This window comes from Meriones unguiculatus, chromosome 20 (assembly GCF_030254825.1).
Source record: "Meriones unguiculatus strain TT.TT164.6M chromosome 20, Bangor_MerUng_6.1, whole genome shotgun sequence".
NCBI lineage: Eukaryota > Metazoa > Chordata > Mammalia > Rodentia > Muridae > Meriones > Meriones unguiculatus.
This window is the reverse complement of record NC_083367.1, coordinates 68379431-68398804: the sequence shown is the minus strand read 5'-3', so window position 1 is coordinate 68398804 and position 19374 is coordinate 68379431. Positions and strand designations below refer to the sequence as shown.

Below are 19374 nucleotides of genomic sequence, written 5' to 3'. Positions count from 1 at the left end.
CTGCAGAGCATGGACTGGACATTAGAGGGTAGATTCACCACCATCATCATAATTGTTTTCTTGTGCTGGGAGTGAAACCCAGGGCCCATGCGCGTTAGGCAACGGCTCTACCCCTGAGGTATGCCAGCAGCCTGTGTTGTTCACTGTTTACTCTAAGATAAAATCTCATGTATTCAATCCTGCTGAACTTGCTCTTTAGCCTAGGTAGACCTTGAACTTAAAATTGTTCCTGCTTCCACCTCCCAAGTAGCTGGGATTACCATACAAGCCTGTGACACCAGGCCCAGCTTAGTCATTATTTTTAACCAATCATTGGTTGATGAAATAAATAATCAACTGTTGTGGTTGGAAAGGACCTATCAAACACACCGCGCACTGAGAGTCGCGCCTGCTTTCAACACAAGACTACCTCCCACTCTGGCCTTGGCAGCATTTCCTTGGCCAGAGGGTCCCCGTGTGCAGCGGCAGTGGCAGCTGCAGCCCACGCCTTCAGAGCTCTTTCCTAACCGAGAGCCGTCTCTCTGTTAGTCCACTGCTCCTTGAGCCTGGTTCCCCTTCTGGAATAACTCAGAGCGATCTTTTATTGCTACGGTCAGATTTGAGAAAAAACAGCTGTGAACTTTAAAGCAATGTTTTCATAGCCAAATGATAAGGTTTTAATAAATCACAAAGCTTTTTGGGCAGAAAACCTCTGGGAAAAAAAAAAAACTTATCAAAGAAAAGTATAGTCCCCCTCCCTCCACAATTCTACCGTAATAGCCCACCAGAGAGCTACAAGCGGCACGATGCTAATCATCTAACAGTCAGTGGGATCGCTTTGCTTCTCTCCCGGGAACTCCCATAGCCTGGGAGGCTGAGTTCGTGGCCTGGTAAACTGCGTAGTCATTGCTAAAAATGTGTTATGTTAGGAGTGAGTGAGTGTGTGTGAGAGTGTGTGTGTGTGTGTGTGTGTGTGTGTGTGTGTGTGTGTTCAACATACATTTATCCCCTGAGGCGTAATGAACCTGAACCTCTTTTGGGAACACACTGACGAAGCAATCTCGGGGTTCCCAAGCCTGATTACGTGGTAAGCATTCCCATCATGCCCAGGAAAGTCCCTGAGGCCAACAACAACTACAGGAAAAATGTGCTGAAGGTCCAGGAGAACTGGATGACGCAAGTAACAGACATCAATTCAGTCCCAAAGCTGAGTGGGCAGCCCTGCATTCCCAGGCTGGAGTGAGGAGTCCATGCCAGGACAATGGAGGGTCGGGGCAGCCCCAGGGCTGGGTGGACGGCGGGCCCTGAACAATGCATAAGGAATTACACAGGCTTGAGAATAGGCTCTTTCAGCTTCGGTTCCCTGTCAGCTTCTCACCTTGTGCTTGTTGAGCAGTTGCTGGATTTCTTCTTTGGAGGACACCATGATTTTCTGGTCCCCTGCCATCTTTTCTTGTCCAGTGTCCAGAAGGTCTACCAGATCCTGCAGGGCCTTATCATACTGACTCGTGAGTGCAAGGTTCTGGTGGAGACTGCCCCTCCGGGAGCCGATGGTTGCTAGCAGCTCATCATACATGTCCTGAGAAGCAGAGGCACCAGCACAGTCTCAGTCACAAAGCCCACCACCTGCGCAGCATCCCACCAAGGACATGCCTCTCCATGAAGGTGTCCTCCAGGGATCCTCTGCAGAGACAGCCTATCTGTCTTTTTTATGAGCCTCGCTAGAAAACTCTCGAAAAAGAAAAGAGATGCTCGGGACATCTCTCTCCACATCCTTAATAAACATGTGCTGGGACTATGGATTTCCTGGGGTTTGATCTTAGGTTGACTCAAGTTCTTTTGTTAATCTTGCTTGGCAATCTTACATGCTCCTGTTGTTGTTTTCAATTTGGCTTTTTTCTTAATGAAGAGCTCATAAATCAAAGAGGGAGACGAGAAGAAAATGAACAAAATTCACAAAGCCTCAAGGATGGGGTGACCAGGGTGAAGGGTAAATACGTAGCTAACACAACATGGAAAGAACTGTTTGGAGAAAAGTAAAATCTGAGTCTCATGTCAAATATTAGGATGCAACTTACATTTATTAAAAATATAATCAAAATGTTTATTTAGTAAAAATAGAGGACTGAAGATGCAACCCACTAGTCCTGCATTAGCCTAGCATGCTCAAGGCCCTGTGTGTGCTCACTAGCACACACATAAAGCTTAATGGCTCAAGATTCTGAGCAAGGAAGAAGGGCTAGAGAGAGGCTTCAGCAGCTAACAGCACTGCTTTGTCTACCAAAGGACCCAAACCCCAAACAGTGGCTCACAGCCAACTGTACCTACAGTCTGAGGGGACTCAACACTCTCTTCTGGCTTTTGTGGTACCAGGCACACATGTGGCGCAGAGACATACAAGTAACCAAAACACCCATACATGTAAAAGTTAAATTAAATAAATTTAAAAACATTCCAAGCAATTTAAAACAAAGTATTTCCTAAAAATGACCCATGAGGTAATTTCCTGTCTTCTCAGGCTGTTGATCATCCAAGATGGGGTTAAGATGTTGCACAAAAAATGTCCCCACAGTGATGTGAGATGTCATAGGAAAACCGATTCTCATAAGGTTATCATGTTCTTAGCATTTATTTAATCTTACAGTAAATGAATAGAGTATCTCTCACATTTTGGTCTGCTAAATAGCATCAGATCTTGGGCTACCCTTCAAACAAAGAGCCAAAAAAAAAAAAAACAAAACAAAACAAAACAAAACAAGAGGAACCTTAAAATGTGAGTTGCAAAACCTTCAAACTTAAAAAGGCAACGTTTCTGCCAAACGTGGTGGAATAAACAACTGTTTAATCTGGAAAGACATTTTAGGAGCTGGTGAGACAGCAAACAAAATTTACTGGAGGCATATGGGCCTGATTACTGCACTGTGCCGAGGTGGGTCAGCCAAAACTGTTCACTCTGGAAAAGTTCAACCTGAAAGCTTATTTACAGCTATGACGTTTGACTTACACCTGACGCCGAAGCCCTGTGGGAAAATGATCTAAAAGGAGGGTGGGCAGGCCAGGGAGGTTCGTCCTGTGACATTTCAAAACACCAGCCGAAGGCCTGAGGCAGTAAGACTGAGAGGGATTTCTTATTTATAAGCCATTGCATTTTCTCACGAGAAGAAAGGGCTTAAGACCTTGCTTTCAACTCATCACCATCCCCAAGTGCTCCGCAGTGATGCCCAGGGACAAAGACCAATACACTATGTGGCTATGCCCAACTACATGTTTTAAAATGCAGCTGTCTATGACGTGTTAAACGTCACTGGCTTGGAGAGGTACTTCAGTTTTGTCCTTCTCTCCCATGCACGAGTTCTGCTTTGTGTCAGAATTAGTGATAAATGGTTTCTCTTTTCTTTCTCTTTTCTTTCTTTTTTTTTATATACATTATATAAATATATACATATATATATATATATTTATATTTATATTAGTTTCTGAAAGGTAATGAGTTTCCCAACTTTCTAAGTTTTGTTGCTATTTTGGAACTGAACATTTGTATTACATTCTAGCATCTGTACCAGATAAAGTCCCATTTGGAAAAACTACATTCTAAAAAGTCTTACCATAAATATTTACTCCATTAAATCATGCCTAGAAATATATTACAGTATTGGATAAAAATCCTCTCACTTCTAGTTTTACTAGGTAGGGGTGATAATGATGATTCTATTTTCAAGAGCAGAAACAAATATCTGCTACCATTGAACTATAACACAGTGTTTGGACACCACGATAAAAACACGTGTTGGAAAAAATATGAATGCTAGCAGCATGAGAATATAAACCATTCTATTATACTAAAAAAGGCCAAACGTTCAGAAAAATGTTCCTTTACTGGTACATAAAAGTCAAGACCTAAATGACATCACTTCTGCTTAAGCAAATTCCCAAGACAGTAATGGACACACTTTCTTGACTTTAAGTAGGCGAGGCCCAGCGGCATCACAGGAAATGCTACCTGGAGCTTGGAGAGTTCTTGCAGGGCAGGCTGCTCCACCTGCAGCTTGTCACCACGCCGTTTCAACTCGGAGATTCCACCCTCGAGCTCTCGTAGGCCCTCTTCAGCCTGCTGGATGGCCTGGGTAAGGTTTACAACATTCATTCAGACTCTGAGGAACAACTGTACCCTACAGGAGAGCATCTGACTCTCTATTCTACTTCTAACCACGCCCCCAAATAATTCTAAATACGTGAGAGAAGACTAACTTAAAAAAAAAACAAAAAAACATAAGAAGCATCACTACACACTACTGGAGAACGGGAAGGTCCTTTATCGTCCTCCATGTCAGTTTTCTTAGGCAAGGGGGTAAGGCAGAATGAGGGTAGAGAGCTAGGAGAGAATGGCATTCCTAAACAAGAAGTGTGGATGGCTGCTCTACAGAGGAAGCAGTGTACAGGATAGACCTTGAATAAGCCTTGTCCCTGAGGACACTGTCTAGGGGACCACGGAGCACATTGAAATGTGGTGGGACATCACTGGACAGTGTGCCAGAGTGGCCACAGGAAAGTATGCAGAAAGCCTGGAGCAGGAATGGTTGTTCCTATAAAGTGGAAGTCAGTCAGCAAGGATTAAAGTGGCTGCACCTTTGTCTGCCCAGTGTGAGGTCTGTAGGAAGAGAAGACCTTGCCCTAAACCTCAAGGAACTGACAATCTTGTCAGGATTCCAGCAGAAAACAAAACAAATCTAAATATAATTAGGTACTAAAATTCATGATGCAACTCATCCCTGATAGAGGAGTGGAGGAGGGAGGGCCAGACCAGCAGACCTTGCGCTAAGAGGCTTCTGGAAGAACCACAGTCCAGTCGCCCTTGACGACGAGAAGTGTCTGGATGCCAGATGGCAGATGTACCACGTGTCCTCTTTTTCCTATCCTATCCTGAAACCTCTGTGCAACAATAGCAAATATTTTGTTTGCTTGTTTTTGGAGCACTTTCCTCCAAAAATCTGCTGGGGCAAAGAAACAGGGAACTTGATAAGACCAAAGTTAGAATCAGAAATACACATGAAATTTCACTAAGGCTGAGGAACCTGAATCCCAACCTAGTGGAGGACTCGCACCACTAAACCTAGAGTGTTGGGAGTCTCAGTGACTCAGAGGAAAGAGACAGAACACTGACAAAAGGCTGCTAAAGGGAGAAAATCTCCATTGCCACCCAAGGCCGCATTCCCCCACCCCTTTTTTGTCTCAGATGAGAGGTTCAGAGTTTATTATTGGAGATGGAAAGGTGCTTTCTAGACGGTAGGATGACAGATGTGGCAGAAGTGTAAGTGTGGGATTACAGAGAGGAGACCCGGGAGTGGCAGCTCCTGCATTTAACTCTGGGAGGCAGCTTGCCTACACAGCGATACCCTGAGGGGGAAGAACGGAAAGGAGGGAGGTTGGGAAGGAGAAAAGAGAGACAAAAGGAGGAAGGGAGAAAGGACAGAAAATAGGGTGTGGAAGTGACACAGCTTTGTCAACAAGGCCCCTGAGTCTACTTTGCTTCAGCAGGGGCTGCGGTCACTCCTCTACTGTCTAGAGAGAAGGTTAATCCTAAAACTCCAACAGAAAGATCGTCCAACAAATGGCCTGATGAGACAGTATCTCCTCAAAATTATGAAGCTTCATTCTTACTTTGATTCCCATTCAACTGTTTAATTCCTTCCCCCACCAAGCCAGATGTAAACAGGTAACAGAAGATGTGAGCCTGAAACCAAGAATATCCAAAATGACCAACAGAGAAGATGCTAGCAAACAAAAAAAGGGACCCAGGGGAAACAGATTATGTGAAAAAATAAACTCCAACCACAAATCTGTGAATACATCCAGGAATATTACAGAAAAAAAATGCATTTGTTTAAAGAAAAGAACAAGGTGTTACCAAAAGAGAAAGAAAGAAAAAGATGTCTTGAAAAGACAGTTAGAGCACTGGACAAGATATTATCTCATTGAAGGCGGTCTCACAAAGGGAGGAAGATGAAAGAAAGAAATGTAAATAATTAAATATGCCATTTGAAAGAATTTCAAAATGGAAAAACAGAAATCTAGTCAGAAGAGTCCACTGAGTTCCCAGTACAGAGGACAAAAATAGGCCCTTCCCAAGGCATGCAATTGTGATATTTCAAAACCCAGGGGGACCTCTGGGAATTAGAATTTTAGATTTCTCAAGTCAGCATTGGAAACAGGCATCTACACACTAAGAGAAATTTATTTCTGACCCAGAGTTCTATAAAGAGCCAACAAGAGAATAGGAGCAACGAATAAGAACACTCTCGGGGACTGAGGAGGTGGCTCAGTGCATAAACGGATCTACTGGCAAAACTGATAACCCTAATTCAGATCCTAGAAAGCACATAAAGCCAGACAGACGGGCATCTGTAATCAGAGCACTCCCACAGCGAGATGGGAGGAGGTGGACACAGGGAAAGCCCCGGAACCTCTCGGCCAGCTGGCCTGTGCGTCCAGCAGTGAATACCAGAAGAACCTGATTGAAATACGTGGAAGCGAGGACCCACACCTGAGGGTCAAGCAAGTCATGTTTGCTCTCTCTTTAGGGTAGCAAATTCCTTCAGATCAGCAGCTATTGCTGATGTCACTTTTGGCCTCATGTTCCAGAGTTGCCTATAGAAGTGACCAACTAGTGTCATTAGGCTCTTGACTCAAACCCAGTGTTGAAACCCAAAACATACAATGAATAAAAAGGCTGTATGAAAGAAGTGGGAGATAGTAAGACCTGGAAAGGACAGGAGCTCCACAAGGACAGTGACAGATCCTAAAAGTCTGGCACAGGAGTCTTTTCTGAAACTGATATTCCAGCCAAGGACCACTCATGGAGATAACCTAGAACCCCTGCACAGATGTAGCACATGACAGTTCAGTGTCCAGGTGGGTTACATAGTAATGGGAAGAGGGACTGTCTCTGACATGAACTAATTGGCCTGCTCTTTGATCACCTCCTCCTGAGGGGGGAGCAGCCTTACCAGGCCACAGAAGACAATGCAGCTACTCCTGATGAGATCTGATAGACTAGAATCAGAGGGAAGGGGAGGGGGACCTCCCTTTTCAGTGGACTGGGAGAGGGACAGGGGTTGGGAAGAGGGAGGGTGGGATTGGGAGGGGAGGAGGGAGGGAGGTACAGGGGGGATACAAAGTGAATAAACTATAATTAATAAAGATGAAAATAATTTAAAAAAAACAACAAAAAAGGCTGTCTCACAGGATTAACCAGTCAAAGACCATTCGGCACCCCACGGTAAAGCAGCGATCTATACACCTGCTATTCTGGACATAACCTGTACATATCTGTATCTGGGACAGCTGTACATGCCTGTATCTGTTCCACGATTGGCTGTTGGAACACATTTGCCAGCTTCTGCAGAATGATATATTTGTTGTCAGCTAATGATGTAAACAGCACCTTCATGTCATTCTGAGAAAGAAAACAATGGAAAGACAAAATGTGAAATGGGAATAGAAACAGTTACAAGTATCAGACAGATTATTATAGAGATAACACACTGGCTCCCCTCTCATACACACATACATGCAGGTAAAACACTCATACGTGTAAAATAGAATACCCGTTAAAATGAACGTATGCAGGCATCATAACGCAAGGCTAAAAAGCAAAATAATGTATAAATTGAGCAAGAAAATTGAGGTCTGGTGATATGTTGAGTTTTGTAGCATTTTTTTTAGCATGGGAAAGTTCCAGGGCTTGATCACCAGAAGAAAAAGAGAGAGACAGAGAGAGAGAAGGAAGAAAGAAAGGAACAAACAACAGAAGAGGCTGAAGTGAGGACATAGTGCTGAATGTGCTCAAGAAAAGAAACGGTTGTCGCTCAGCAACACGCGAGCCGAGCTGCAAGCGCAGCAGCCAGCCAAATAGGACGTAATTCTGAGAGCACTAGAAAAATGGCGAGTTTTTCATGGGTTCCAAATATGTTCCTGTGAGTCCACAGTGTTGAGGGTCGGGGTGGGGGTCATGGGCTCTTAGAATCACCACAAGGACTTTTTTGAAAGCAAAAATGAAAGATGTTTTTCACTCATTTGAAGAGAGTCAAAGCAAGAAGTCCTAACCACCCATGATGTGGGCATTCTATTTATTACTGAATGTCCATAGTTCTCTGCTTCACCTGAAGAAGAGATGAGGAGAAACAGCCTAGCACGGTTACAAAGGTGTGGATTTCCTTTCTACCCTCTTTGTCTTTTTAATGGGGTGCTTCCCCCGTGTTCTCCCAAACGTAGCAGAAAACACAGTTATTTCCAGAAGCCACGGCAACTGCTGGGGGAGACTAACCGAGAAAAGAGTAACGTGGTGCACGGGAAAGTGGCTGATTAATTGCTGGCTGGTGGCAATGGTTTTATGCTTGTTATTTTCCAAAGAACAAAAAACAAGAAGGAACAAAAGCCAAAGGATTCAACAAATTATTATTATTATAGTTGTGATGCAGCAAGAATTAAGGAATCAGTATATAACAGATATTACAATTTATTTCTTTCAATCACAGATTAAAGGAGGGTGTGAATCATTTAAAAATTTTATAGATATTTTGAAACCTTAAAAGTCAGTGATGCTGACTCGCTATTATTAAAGAATTACTTAGTTTCTCATGTTTAAAAATCACTTAACACATTGTAAAGATTCTAAAACACATAAGGTATATACCTATGCATTCCATCTATACATTTCTATAAGTGAGAGTATTTCAGCCTTGCAAGGGAACTAACTCCAGTACTGAACATTCTCAGACTGGTTCACTGGCTTCTAAACTATAACACGTGTCATTTTTGCTTCTGATTCTCACAGCTTTCATCTATCTTTCATTTTGTATAGAGTGTTTTTCACTGGCATTCTCTGTACGTTAGCACCACATTGAGTACGATTTTCTTAGAAATAAAAACAAAGAATACTTTTCCTGGTTATTATTGTTAACAGGAAATGGGAGTGCAGAGAACCTCTGAAGAACTTGTATTTAGTGACCCATCTGTATATGACTTGTATCTTAAACTAATTCTGAGTTATCTTATAAAATAGCGCACTTGCCTTCCCATTCTAATAAAACATTGAAAGCATATGAACAAGGGTTGAATAAATAAGATCACTGAAAATAGTTAATCGGCCAGAAGAAAACAGGAAAGAAACTTCATGTATTTTACGGAAATAGTTTTGAAAATCATGTTTGAAATTAATGAGGCGAAGTACTGGCTATAGGCCATTTATATATAAACATTAATTTATACAGAAAGAGAAAAAATTATGCATTTTTTAAAAGAAAGTAAGAGCAAAATTAGGCAAATTAAAGGGACAGCTGGTAAACCTCAAAAAAGAATCACTTAACATATTGAGTTTTTTGAAAACAGTGAAATGTATTTGGGGTTAAATATCTGAGCGAAAACCAGAAGAGTGACAGCTAATTTGATTGTGATGCTACATACATAATACCCAAAACATGCAGATCATCTATGTATCTTTCCAGACAGTCTTGTGGGGGGATATTCTAGAGCAATGCTAACAGCCTGACAACAGGTGATTCTGATAGATGATTTGGAGGACGAAGGCCTGTCATGCCAGGGCTGCTGAGGACCAACAGCACGACAGATGCTCTGTACAAGCAAAAGAAAGTTCAGGACTATGACTTGTTTTTTTATTTCTTATGTTAACATTGGGCTTCCTTCTCTCAATTAAACTGGAACGTGAGCACCTGAATTGTCATTTTTTTCATGAGCTGGCCACCAACGAGTAGAAACTTGTTGGCAAACACACACACACACACACACACACACACACACACACACACACCCAACAACTACAGCAACAACAAAAAAACCAGAGGACAGGACACTATTTAAAGAGAATTTTGTGATTATATGTTATTTCCATGGTCTTCTATAACAAACTGAATTCTGAAGAAGTCATGCTTACTGTCACTGTTTATAATTACCAAATTCAAAACCCGCCATAAGCATTAAGCTGGCAGAAGCAGCTATGCAGAAGTAAGTGCACCTTTGAGGGGTCCACAGCTGTGCAGGTAAGCAGGACTCTTGGGTGGCTTACAGACTAAAATGCTGTAGGAATCTGGCACTCTTTTTTATGGAAGATAAATTTTAAGAGTAATAAAAGTTCGCTTTTCATCTCTAATGGCCCTGCTGACTTTATGGACACAGTCAGTAGACATTCCTGCAAAACATAATACCCAGATAATCAACCCTGCTTTTCTGCTTCCAGGTGAGCTGATCTCCTTTTTCTGCACCATACAACTTTAATAAGCAGAGATGTGACTCCTACAAAGGCCATTCTCCTTCTCCTGTGCCACAGAGCTGCACACTCACATGCCTGTTATGATTCTTCACATACAGAGCTTAATGGCACCCATATCTCAGCCAAAGCACTTCCAGCAAAATAATCTACTGCGCTGGCCAGTGGCACTGCTATCTCTCTGCCTCCTTTGTCTCTCAAGGCCTCCAGAGATGCAAGCCAGAGTCCCTGAGTTCCTTAGTGGCCATCCCTTCTCTAATTTCCAACATCCAAGCCATCACCAAATGCCTTTCTGCTCACTCAGCTCTCAGAACGTATCTGAAGTCGGTCGGCTAGTCTTATCTCTCCTGTCCACAACTCAGATATCATGCAGTGCAGAAGTGCTCTTAAACCCCATCCTACCTTTTGAGTGCTAAACCTGAAGAAAGTAAAATAAATTTTCCATTGGCTTTAGATCCTTTATCTTTCTTAATACTACTCAATGGCAAAATCGATGATTATAAAATCTGTTGAGTGCTCGTTATGCAGTAGGATCCACTGAAAGTATCTGAAATATTTTCGCTTACTGAAGCCTTACAGTACTGTGAGGCAGTGGCTGTGGGTAAATGGTTGATATTGAGGCTCAAGGTAATGAAGCAACTAAGATCACCCAGCAGCAAGTGACCAAGCTGGAACGCGAGGCTTAGCATGGAGGCACATGTCTGTTGAGACAAGGAAGCCTTGGCTACACAGTGAGTCAAAGTGTACCCTGCAGGATTGGGTTTAAAACTAGGAAGAGGAAACAAAGCCAACAAAACAAACTTGAACACTGGGTGTTGGCTTCAGGGAATTTAGTCTTAATTTTCATTCTGTTTGAACAACACTTACTTAGCGGGGATATTACAGATTTAAAAATGATTCATATCAAGATGTAGGGCCTGAAAAAATGACCCATAAAAGCTTTGATAAACATATCCATTGTGTTACTTCTTTATTTTATGTATGTGTGCCTAAGCACATGGTCAAGGTCAGAGGAGAAGAGTGAGAGTCAGTTCTGTCCTTCCAGCAAGTAGGTCAGGGGCTCAAACAAAGGTCCTCAGGCTCGGCAGCAAGCACCTTCACCCACTGAGCCATCTTGCCAGCCTTCACTAAATATTTTTAAGACCACAGATTATTTGAAAATGGTAATAATCTGTTCCTTCATGTGACTATCTAGAAAGTTCCATGCTTCTTGGAAAATGCAACATTTGATATTTCATAGTAACTTTTTTTACAATTCAAAAATTACATCAAATTCTCCCATGTTGGCTGAAAAGAACTTCCACAGAAACATACATATTCTGAAAAGAATCCTTTTTATTGGGCATGAAAGACATCAACACTAAACGTTTATCAGTGACTTTCCCATTTTTTTCCAGTGGCTTGAGACAGAAAATGTTTCATAAGTACAAAATTACATATCTGGCCCTGGGATTTTAATATGGCAGCAAAAGGTAATAAATCTGAAGCCTTAGGATTGGAAAGTAATGTAATAGTTTCCAGTGTGTTCTGAGAAAGGTAGAAGAAATTAGACCACAGCCCTTTCAAAAACCCTTGGGTAGTAAGGTTTGGGGTGTTTTCTGTATCCCAGCACCTCCTGCATGTTCTTTGGTGACAAGGATTAAACTCTACTGTTACCAACTGGAAATTACAATAAACGATAATTTAGCTTTTATTGCTAAAATTTAAACTTTTATTCAACTCTTAGTTTGAGTGGTTTTCTCAACCTTCCAAAATCTGAAAGCATGAAACTTGGCTTTCTAAATATTTAGTTCAATCCACCTGGTCTTTCGCAATGCTCTAGCTCTTTGTTATCCACTTAAAACTGTTTATAAGATGGGCTAAGAGACAGTTCAGATACTAAAGTGCTTGTAGGGCAAACACAAGGACCCAAGTTTGACCCTCAGAACCCATGTTAAAAAACAAAACAAAAAACTAGGTGCACTCTTGTCATCTCCAGCCCTCGGAGGCAGAGATTGGTCCCCGGGGCAGTGACCTAACCCGACCCTAAGCACAATGAGCCCCAGGTCACATGAGAGACCTTGCTCCAAATATAAGGTGGATGGGTCAGGAAGATGGCACAGTAGGCAAAGGCACTTTCCTCCCAATGTGATGATCATTATTCTTTCCCCAGGACTTACACTGTAAAAGGAGAGAATGGACTCACACTGAGCTGTCCTCTGACGTCAGCACCATGCCAGGGCACGTGCATACTTCCTGTCCCCATGTACACACATTAACTTTTAAAATGTAATAAAAGAGCAGGGAACAATGGTGCTCGCCTGTAATCCCAATACTCTGGGAGGCAGAGGTAGATGGATCTCTATGAGTTCAAGGCCAGCCTGGTCAACAGAGTGAGCCCAGGGCAGCCCAGGCTACACAGAGAAACCATGTCTTGAAAAACAAACAAACAAAAATATGTAATAAAAGTTAAAACAAATATAAGGTGGATAGTTCCTGAGGAATCACCCCAAGTTTGGTCGCTGTCCTCCACATTCATGCCCATACTTTACAGCTGTATCCACATATGGGTGTGTGCATTCACACACACACACACACACACACACACACACACACACCCTTAAACACTCCACCACAAACATGTAACACACACTGCGTGTTGTAAGATACGCTACTGATGGTCATCGCTGTTTCTTGAGAAAGGCACAAACCCTTTTTTGTTTTCTCAGTTACCTGGAAATTGAGAATTTGCTGGAGTCTTTCCTTCATTTGATGACATCGCTGATTCACTACTGAATCGAGCAACGATAATCTGCCCAAAAGACAATCCAAAGTGTCTTCGATGACATCCCTATTGTCACCATCCTCTGGGAATGCTTGGGAAAACAAGTTCTTGTTCTTATCCATTTCTTCAGACATTTCCTTAATATCTTTGGCAAGAGCCTAGGGTTGAGGAAAGCAAAGTTACACCTCCTAGTGTAGACTTCTGTAAATCAAATCATCTTCCCCTAGAGAGTCGAGAAAACCTGGCACTTACCAATAACCACACTGACAGTGACACAAGCTGAGTCTCTTCTGGGACTTCTAGAGATCACAGGGAAATTGTTCTAGCACTGACTTTTCTCAGGATCCCTGATCTCAAGCTGTACTATAGAGCAAGTTATAAAAACTGCATGGTACTGGCATAGAAACAGAATGGTGGAACAATGGAACCAAACAGAAGACCCAGAAATAAACCCACACACTTACTGACACCTGATTTTTGACAAAGATGTCAAAACCATAAAATGGAAAAAATATAGCATCTTCAACAAATGGTTCTGGTCCAACTGGATGTCTACATGTAGAAAAATGAAAATAGATCCACACTTATCACCCTGCACAAAACTGAAGTCCAAGTGGATCAAAGACCTCAACATAAAACCAGACACATTAAATTGGCTAGGAAAAAAAGTGGGGAATGCCCTAGCACTCATTGGTACAGGAGAAAACTTCCTGAAGAGAACACCAACAGCACAGGCTCTAAGAGCAACAATCAATAAATGGGACCTCATGAAACTGAAAAGCTTCTGTAAAGCAAAGGACACTGTCATCAAAACAAAGCAACTGCCTACAGATTGGGAAAGAATCTTCACTAACCCTTTATCTGACAGAGGACTCATATCCAGTATATATAAAGAACTAAAGAAGCTGAAAACCAGCAAACCAAGTAATCCACTTAAAAAATGGGGAACAGAGCTAAACAGAGAATTCTCTGTAGAGGAATATCGAATGGCAGAGAAGCATTTAAAGAAATGCTCAACCTCATTAGCCATTAGGGAAATGCAAATCAAAACAACCCTGAGATTTCATCTTACACCCATGAGAATGGCCAAGATCAAAAACTCAAGTGACAACACATGCTGGAGAGGTTGTGGAGAAAGGGGAACCCTTCTCCACTGCTGGTGGGAATGTAAACTTGTACAACCACTCTGGAAATCAATCTGGCGCTTTCTCAGACAACTAGGAATAGCGCTTCCTCAAGATCCAGCTATACCACTCCCACGCATATATCCAAAAGAGGCTCAAGTACACAAAAAGGACATTTGCTCAACCATGTTTGTAGCAGCTTTATTTGTAATAGCCAGAAGCTGGAAACAGCCCAGATGTCCCTCAACTGAAGAATGGATGCAGAAATTGTGGTACATCTATACAATGGAGTATTACTCAGCAATGAAAAATAAGGAAATCATGAAATTTGCAGGTAAATGGTGGGACCTGGAAAGGACTATCCTGAGTGAGTTGTCCCAGAAGCAAAAAGACACACACAGTATATACTCACTCATATAAACATACAACATAGGATAAACCCGCTAAAATCTGTACATCTAAACAAACTAAGCAAAAGAGAGGACCCTAACTAAAATGCTCAATCCCCATCCTGAAAGGCAAAGAGGATAGACATCAGAAGAAGAAGAAGAAAACAGGAAACAACCTAGGAACCTGCTACAGAGGGCCTCTGAAAGCCAGAAGAAGAAAACAGGAAACAACCTAGGAACCTGCCACAGAGGGCCTCTGAAAGCCTCTGCCCTACAGACTATCAAAGCAGATGCTGAGCTTGATGGCCAACTGTCGGGCAGAGTGAATGGAATTTTAGGTAAGAAGTGAGAAATAGCAAGAGCTAGAAAGGACAGGAACTCCACAAGGAGAGCAACAGAACAAGAAAATTTGAACACAGGAAACTTCCCAGAGACTCATACTCCAACCAAAGACTATTCATGGAGATAACCTAGAACCCCTGCACAGATGTAGCCCATGGCAGTTCAGTGTCCAAGTGGGTTACATAGTAATGGGAAGAGGGACTGCCTCTGACATGAACTGATTGGCCTGCTCTTTGATCACCTCCCCCTGAGGGGGGAGCAGCCTTACCAGGCCACAGAAGAGGACAATGCAGCCACTTCACTTCTGATGAGAACTGATAGACTAAGATCAGAAAGAAGGAGAGGAGGACCTCCCCTATCAGTGGACTTGGGGAGGGGCATGCATGCAAAAAGGGGAGGGAGGGCGGGATTGGGAGGGGAAGAGGGAGGGGCTTATGGGGGGATGCAGAATGAATAAAGTGTAATTATTAAAAGTTAAATAAAAAATTTAAAAATAGAATAAAAAATATGCATTGAATTTCTTAAAGCTTGTATTTCATTCAGAGGATATGAGATGCCCAAGAACCCAGAATTCTCTATTTCTCCTCCTCTTATCACATATTAAAAAGGAGGAAAGTATAAATCATACATATTTTGAGTTTTTTTATATTTAAAAACATCTGTTCCACAGTATATTTATTGAAAGCACACATAGCATTTTATTAAAGCTGTCTTTTTCTTAATATTCTTTATATGTAAAATTAATTAACCATTATCAATACTGTAACTGCTTTGACATTTCATGCACTGATAGGAATTATCAACCTGACCTCCTGGTTGAAGAGACAAGCTTCTGTTTCTTCTGGCAAAAGGGCTGTGGCCACAAATAAACGCTCTTCAACGTCATCCAACCAGGTTGAGGTGGCTGAGACTCCATCATACAACTTCTGCTCCAGGTGAGCACTCTGTCTGTTTGCTCCTCCACCCTGGGGAGTGGGAGAAACACAGACAAACACATAAAACAGATAAAAGAATCAGGATCTAGCCAGGTGTCATGGTCCATGCAGGTAACCCCAGCCCATTGGGAGGGGAAGAGAGGAAGACAAGGGGTTTAAGGTCACCCTCAGGTATGTAGCTCATCTGAAGACAGCTTTGACTTAAGAGACCCTGCCTGCACCCCTCCACTCCTGACTCATCTGTCAGTAAAAAGCAATTAGTCACAGTGAAATACCAAGCAAAATGAGGTCGATAAATCACCACCTTTAAGCCCTGGAACTCATCACTAGTATTGGGCTTCAATGGTCATAGGCAGAGATGGGACAACTTTGTAGAGAACAAATGAACTAATCCCAGAAAGACGAGCCCAAGACACGCACACGACGGCCCAGATGTACCTGTGAGGACACCTCCTCGAAGGCCTGGGTCAGTCCATCCAGCAAGGCCGTCACTGGAGATTTCTCTCGAGCCTGTGCCTCCCCTCTGTAGAGTGGGCCACCTGACAGGAGTCTGTTCGGACTGCTGTAAAGCTGCGGGAAAATGGAGCAGCTCACTTATGAGTAAGTGAGCCAGGGATATTTTCCTAAGTCAGAAGTGCACACAAAGCAGTTATCGGAACCCTCATCCAGAGAAACGGGAGTTTTCCAACACTCTGACTTCACTGACAGGTCCAGCAACAACCGTGAACTTTTAACAACGGAACAATGTAGTCATACCAAGGCTGCAAACGCCTGAAGGCTTGCCACAGCTACCCCCAAAATGTCTTCTCAGCTTTCTCTCTACCTTCAGAGAAACAATTCATTCAACTACCTGACAAAGTGTTCCCCTCTTCTCCTCTAACTGCTTCTAGACTTCCCCTGTGAGGACCATGGCCAGGACGGCGTTCAAAGGCTTTGGGGATGTCTCAAATCACACTCAGTCCTATGACCTTTCAAAATCCATTCCCCCTCATTTTTTCTGAGGCTGGCCGCCTATCATCCTGTGGGCATGCCAGGCCGTTCCACCCTGTATCTTGAACATGTCTTTATCGCTTTCATTGTTGTGCCTTAAATGTTGTGTCTGCTCTAGTGTCTTCCTGCTATTATTTTATCCTGCTTCCTCTTAGATGCTTGTGTGTAGAGTGGAGCCTGACATGGCTATTTACTTTCTCAGGAATGTGTGAAATAGTTCCTGGGTTGCATTACAGGTTTGTAGAAGATGGAGCCATATTTACCCCAAATCCACAAAAATGCTTCTGCTCAGAGGTACTAAATACAAATAAAGAGATTGAGAGACTGAGTCCATTGACGCTGTGAGCTACTTAGTTTTAGGTCCCCAGAAGCGTGTCAGACTTTTCACTTGAGAGTAATCAATATATCCAGTGGATAAAGTTTCCAGTCAGCAGGTGGGAAAAGGAGACTTTGGATGCAGATGTGTATCTCAGATCAGGAGACCCTGAGACCTCCATCTCCACTCCCCAAGTCTCCATGTCTATGAAGTGAACAGAAAGGCTCACCCATCTAAGTGTTGGGAAATATGCTAAGATGCAAGTGGAAAAGAGGTCTGCTAACTTAGCCCCTTCACTCTGAGCAACAGGGACTCTGAACTTCCTGTCAGAATACTTCTTATTCACTCTTCACACCTGATGAAAACCAGAGGTTCCCAAAAGGAAGTGACCTGATGCAAAACAGCCTGTTTACAAGGGCAGTGTAGGCCTTCCACTTGTAACCTGAAGGGCCAAGAAGGTCAGGAGCACGGACTCAAACTTGGACAACGGCCCAGGTGTTACAGAAGGATGAGGGTGGAAAAGGCCACAGTGTGTCGTGAGCTCAGCATATGCTAGACAACACTGACAGGAAATGCTCTCCATGGTGAGTTAGGTGTTTGGTGCTAGGGGAGTCATGCAGGTGCTGTGGCCTGAGTAGACAGCAAGTAGAATAGTAGGCTCAGGGGCTGGAGAGATGGTTCAGAGGTTAAGAGCACTGGCTGTTCATCCAAAGGTCCTGAGTTCAATTCCCAGCAACCACATGGTGGCATACAACCATCTATAGTGAGATCTGGTGCCCTCTTCTGCCCTGCAGACACACATGCAGGCAGAACACGGTATATATAATAAATAAATAAATCTTTTTTTTTTTTTTTTTTTTTTTAAAGAGTCATGTCTTTAAAAAAAGAGAAGAGTAGGCTCAGGCCTTTATCTAACAGATGGAAAATAAGTAGGAATAAAACTGGCATGTGACACAATAGGTTTATTTGACATAGAACAGTCACAAAAGAATATAGTCTCTAATTCAGGGCTGTGTGCCTTCCAGCTTACATCTGAAGGATGGGAAATACTGAGGCATGAAGGCAAGCCAGAAGTCAGACTCGGGAGATGCACCTCAGAGTATCCAGCTATGGATGTGAGAAATATTTGAGCAGGAGTGTAAGGAAGAGCTAATTCACACAAAGACAGGAGGCTTGTGCAAAAGGCTATCATAGAATACTAGTGACAGGGTGGATATGATCCTGGCACAAATATATCCAAGGATGGAGTGCTCTCAGCCAGAGCTGATGACGATTCCTGCAGACACATTGGCCAGAGAGGGGGAATAAAGAGGCAGAAGGTATGGCCTGCCACGAGGTTTTGGAAAGCGGGATAGAAATGAGTGGCTCCGAAGGAAGAAACGCAACGATCTCAGAATGCACTGTCAACATTAGGCCACTCCCTTTCAATTATTCCTGTCCGGTTATCCCATCCACTTCTCAGCACCTGCCCTGATAGCTCCTGTCCATCTCTGTTCAGCTACCATCCTTCATTTCTTGTGCAGCTAGCTCCTCTGTCTTGCACAGTCCTGGGCAGAATGATGGCAACAGCAGATCCTTCCGAACACAAAGTAAAGGTCCTATGACTTACCCCATTGAGAAAATAAATAAATAAATAGACAAACAAATAAATAAAAATGCTATCCTAGACTGAGCTAGGGTGGACACTGCTAACTCAGAACAGAGGCCTGGGACTGTGTCCCAACGCCCCTCTGAGCCACACAGCAGCTTCTGTAGGCATCAGAGCTCTACCTGGGTTCCTGCCTTGCTCATTACCCCTTTAAACTCAAGTTCCTCTGACATCCCCCTTGTTTCCCAGCCTCTGCAAAGACTGGACCAAGAATTATTACTTCTCTGGAACTTTCTGGTGCCTATTCGGCTTTGGATTTTGGGTGGTGGAACCAATATCACACAATATCCATCCCAGGAAGCAGCCTTACAGATGGGCCAGTCACTGCTCCACTTGACCAGGGTCTTCCCTGTTTTTAAGACCCTCTAAGGCTCCAGTATTTTCTCATTAAAACCTTCGGAAAGTGTTCCAGACTGGGAGTAAGAATGGAAAGTGAGTGACCTAGCAGTTTAGTTTTAGGCTTGTAGAATTCCTCTTGGTAGGTATATGCTCAGTTTGCAAGCATAATTTTCAACATTGAAAATTAAATTGACCTTTAACGGTTCATGCTAATGAAAAATCACACAGTAATCATCTTTAGGAAAAAAAATACTATAGAGAAACCA

General features: G+C 42.8%; 1 protein-coding gene across 14 annotated transcripts in view; it reads right to left on the bottom strand.

The window, feature by feature from the left end:
• Positions 1–19374, bottom strand: part of Syne1 (spectrin repeat containing nuclear envelope protein 1) — a 459455-nt gene that overhangs the window by 105881 nt on the left and 334200 nt on the right. For all 14 annotated transcript variants that reach the window (XM_060373516.1, XM_060373529.1, XM_060373530.1 and 11 more), the window contains 6 exons: positions 16254–16385; positions 15690–15845; positions 12974–13183; positions 7331–7432; positions 3980–4099; positions 1358–1558 (listed from right to left, as the gene is read on the bottom strand). In XM_060373516.1, the coding sequence (XP_060229499.1) occupies positions 1358–1558; positions 3980–4099; positions 7331–7432; positions 12974–13183; positions 15690–15845; positions 16254–16385 (921 nt within the window). The remainder of the gene's footprint in view (positions 1–1357; positions 1559–3979; positions 4100–7330; positions 7433–12973; positions 13184–15689; positions 15846–16253; positions 16386–19374) is intronic.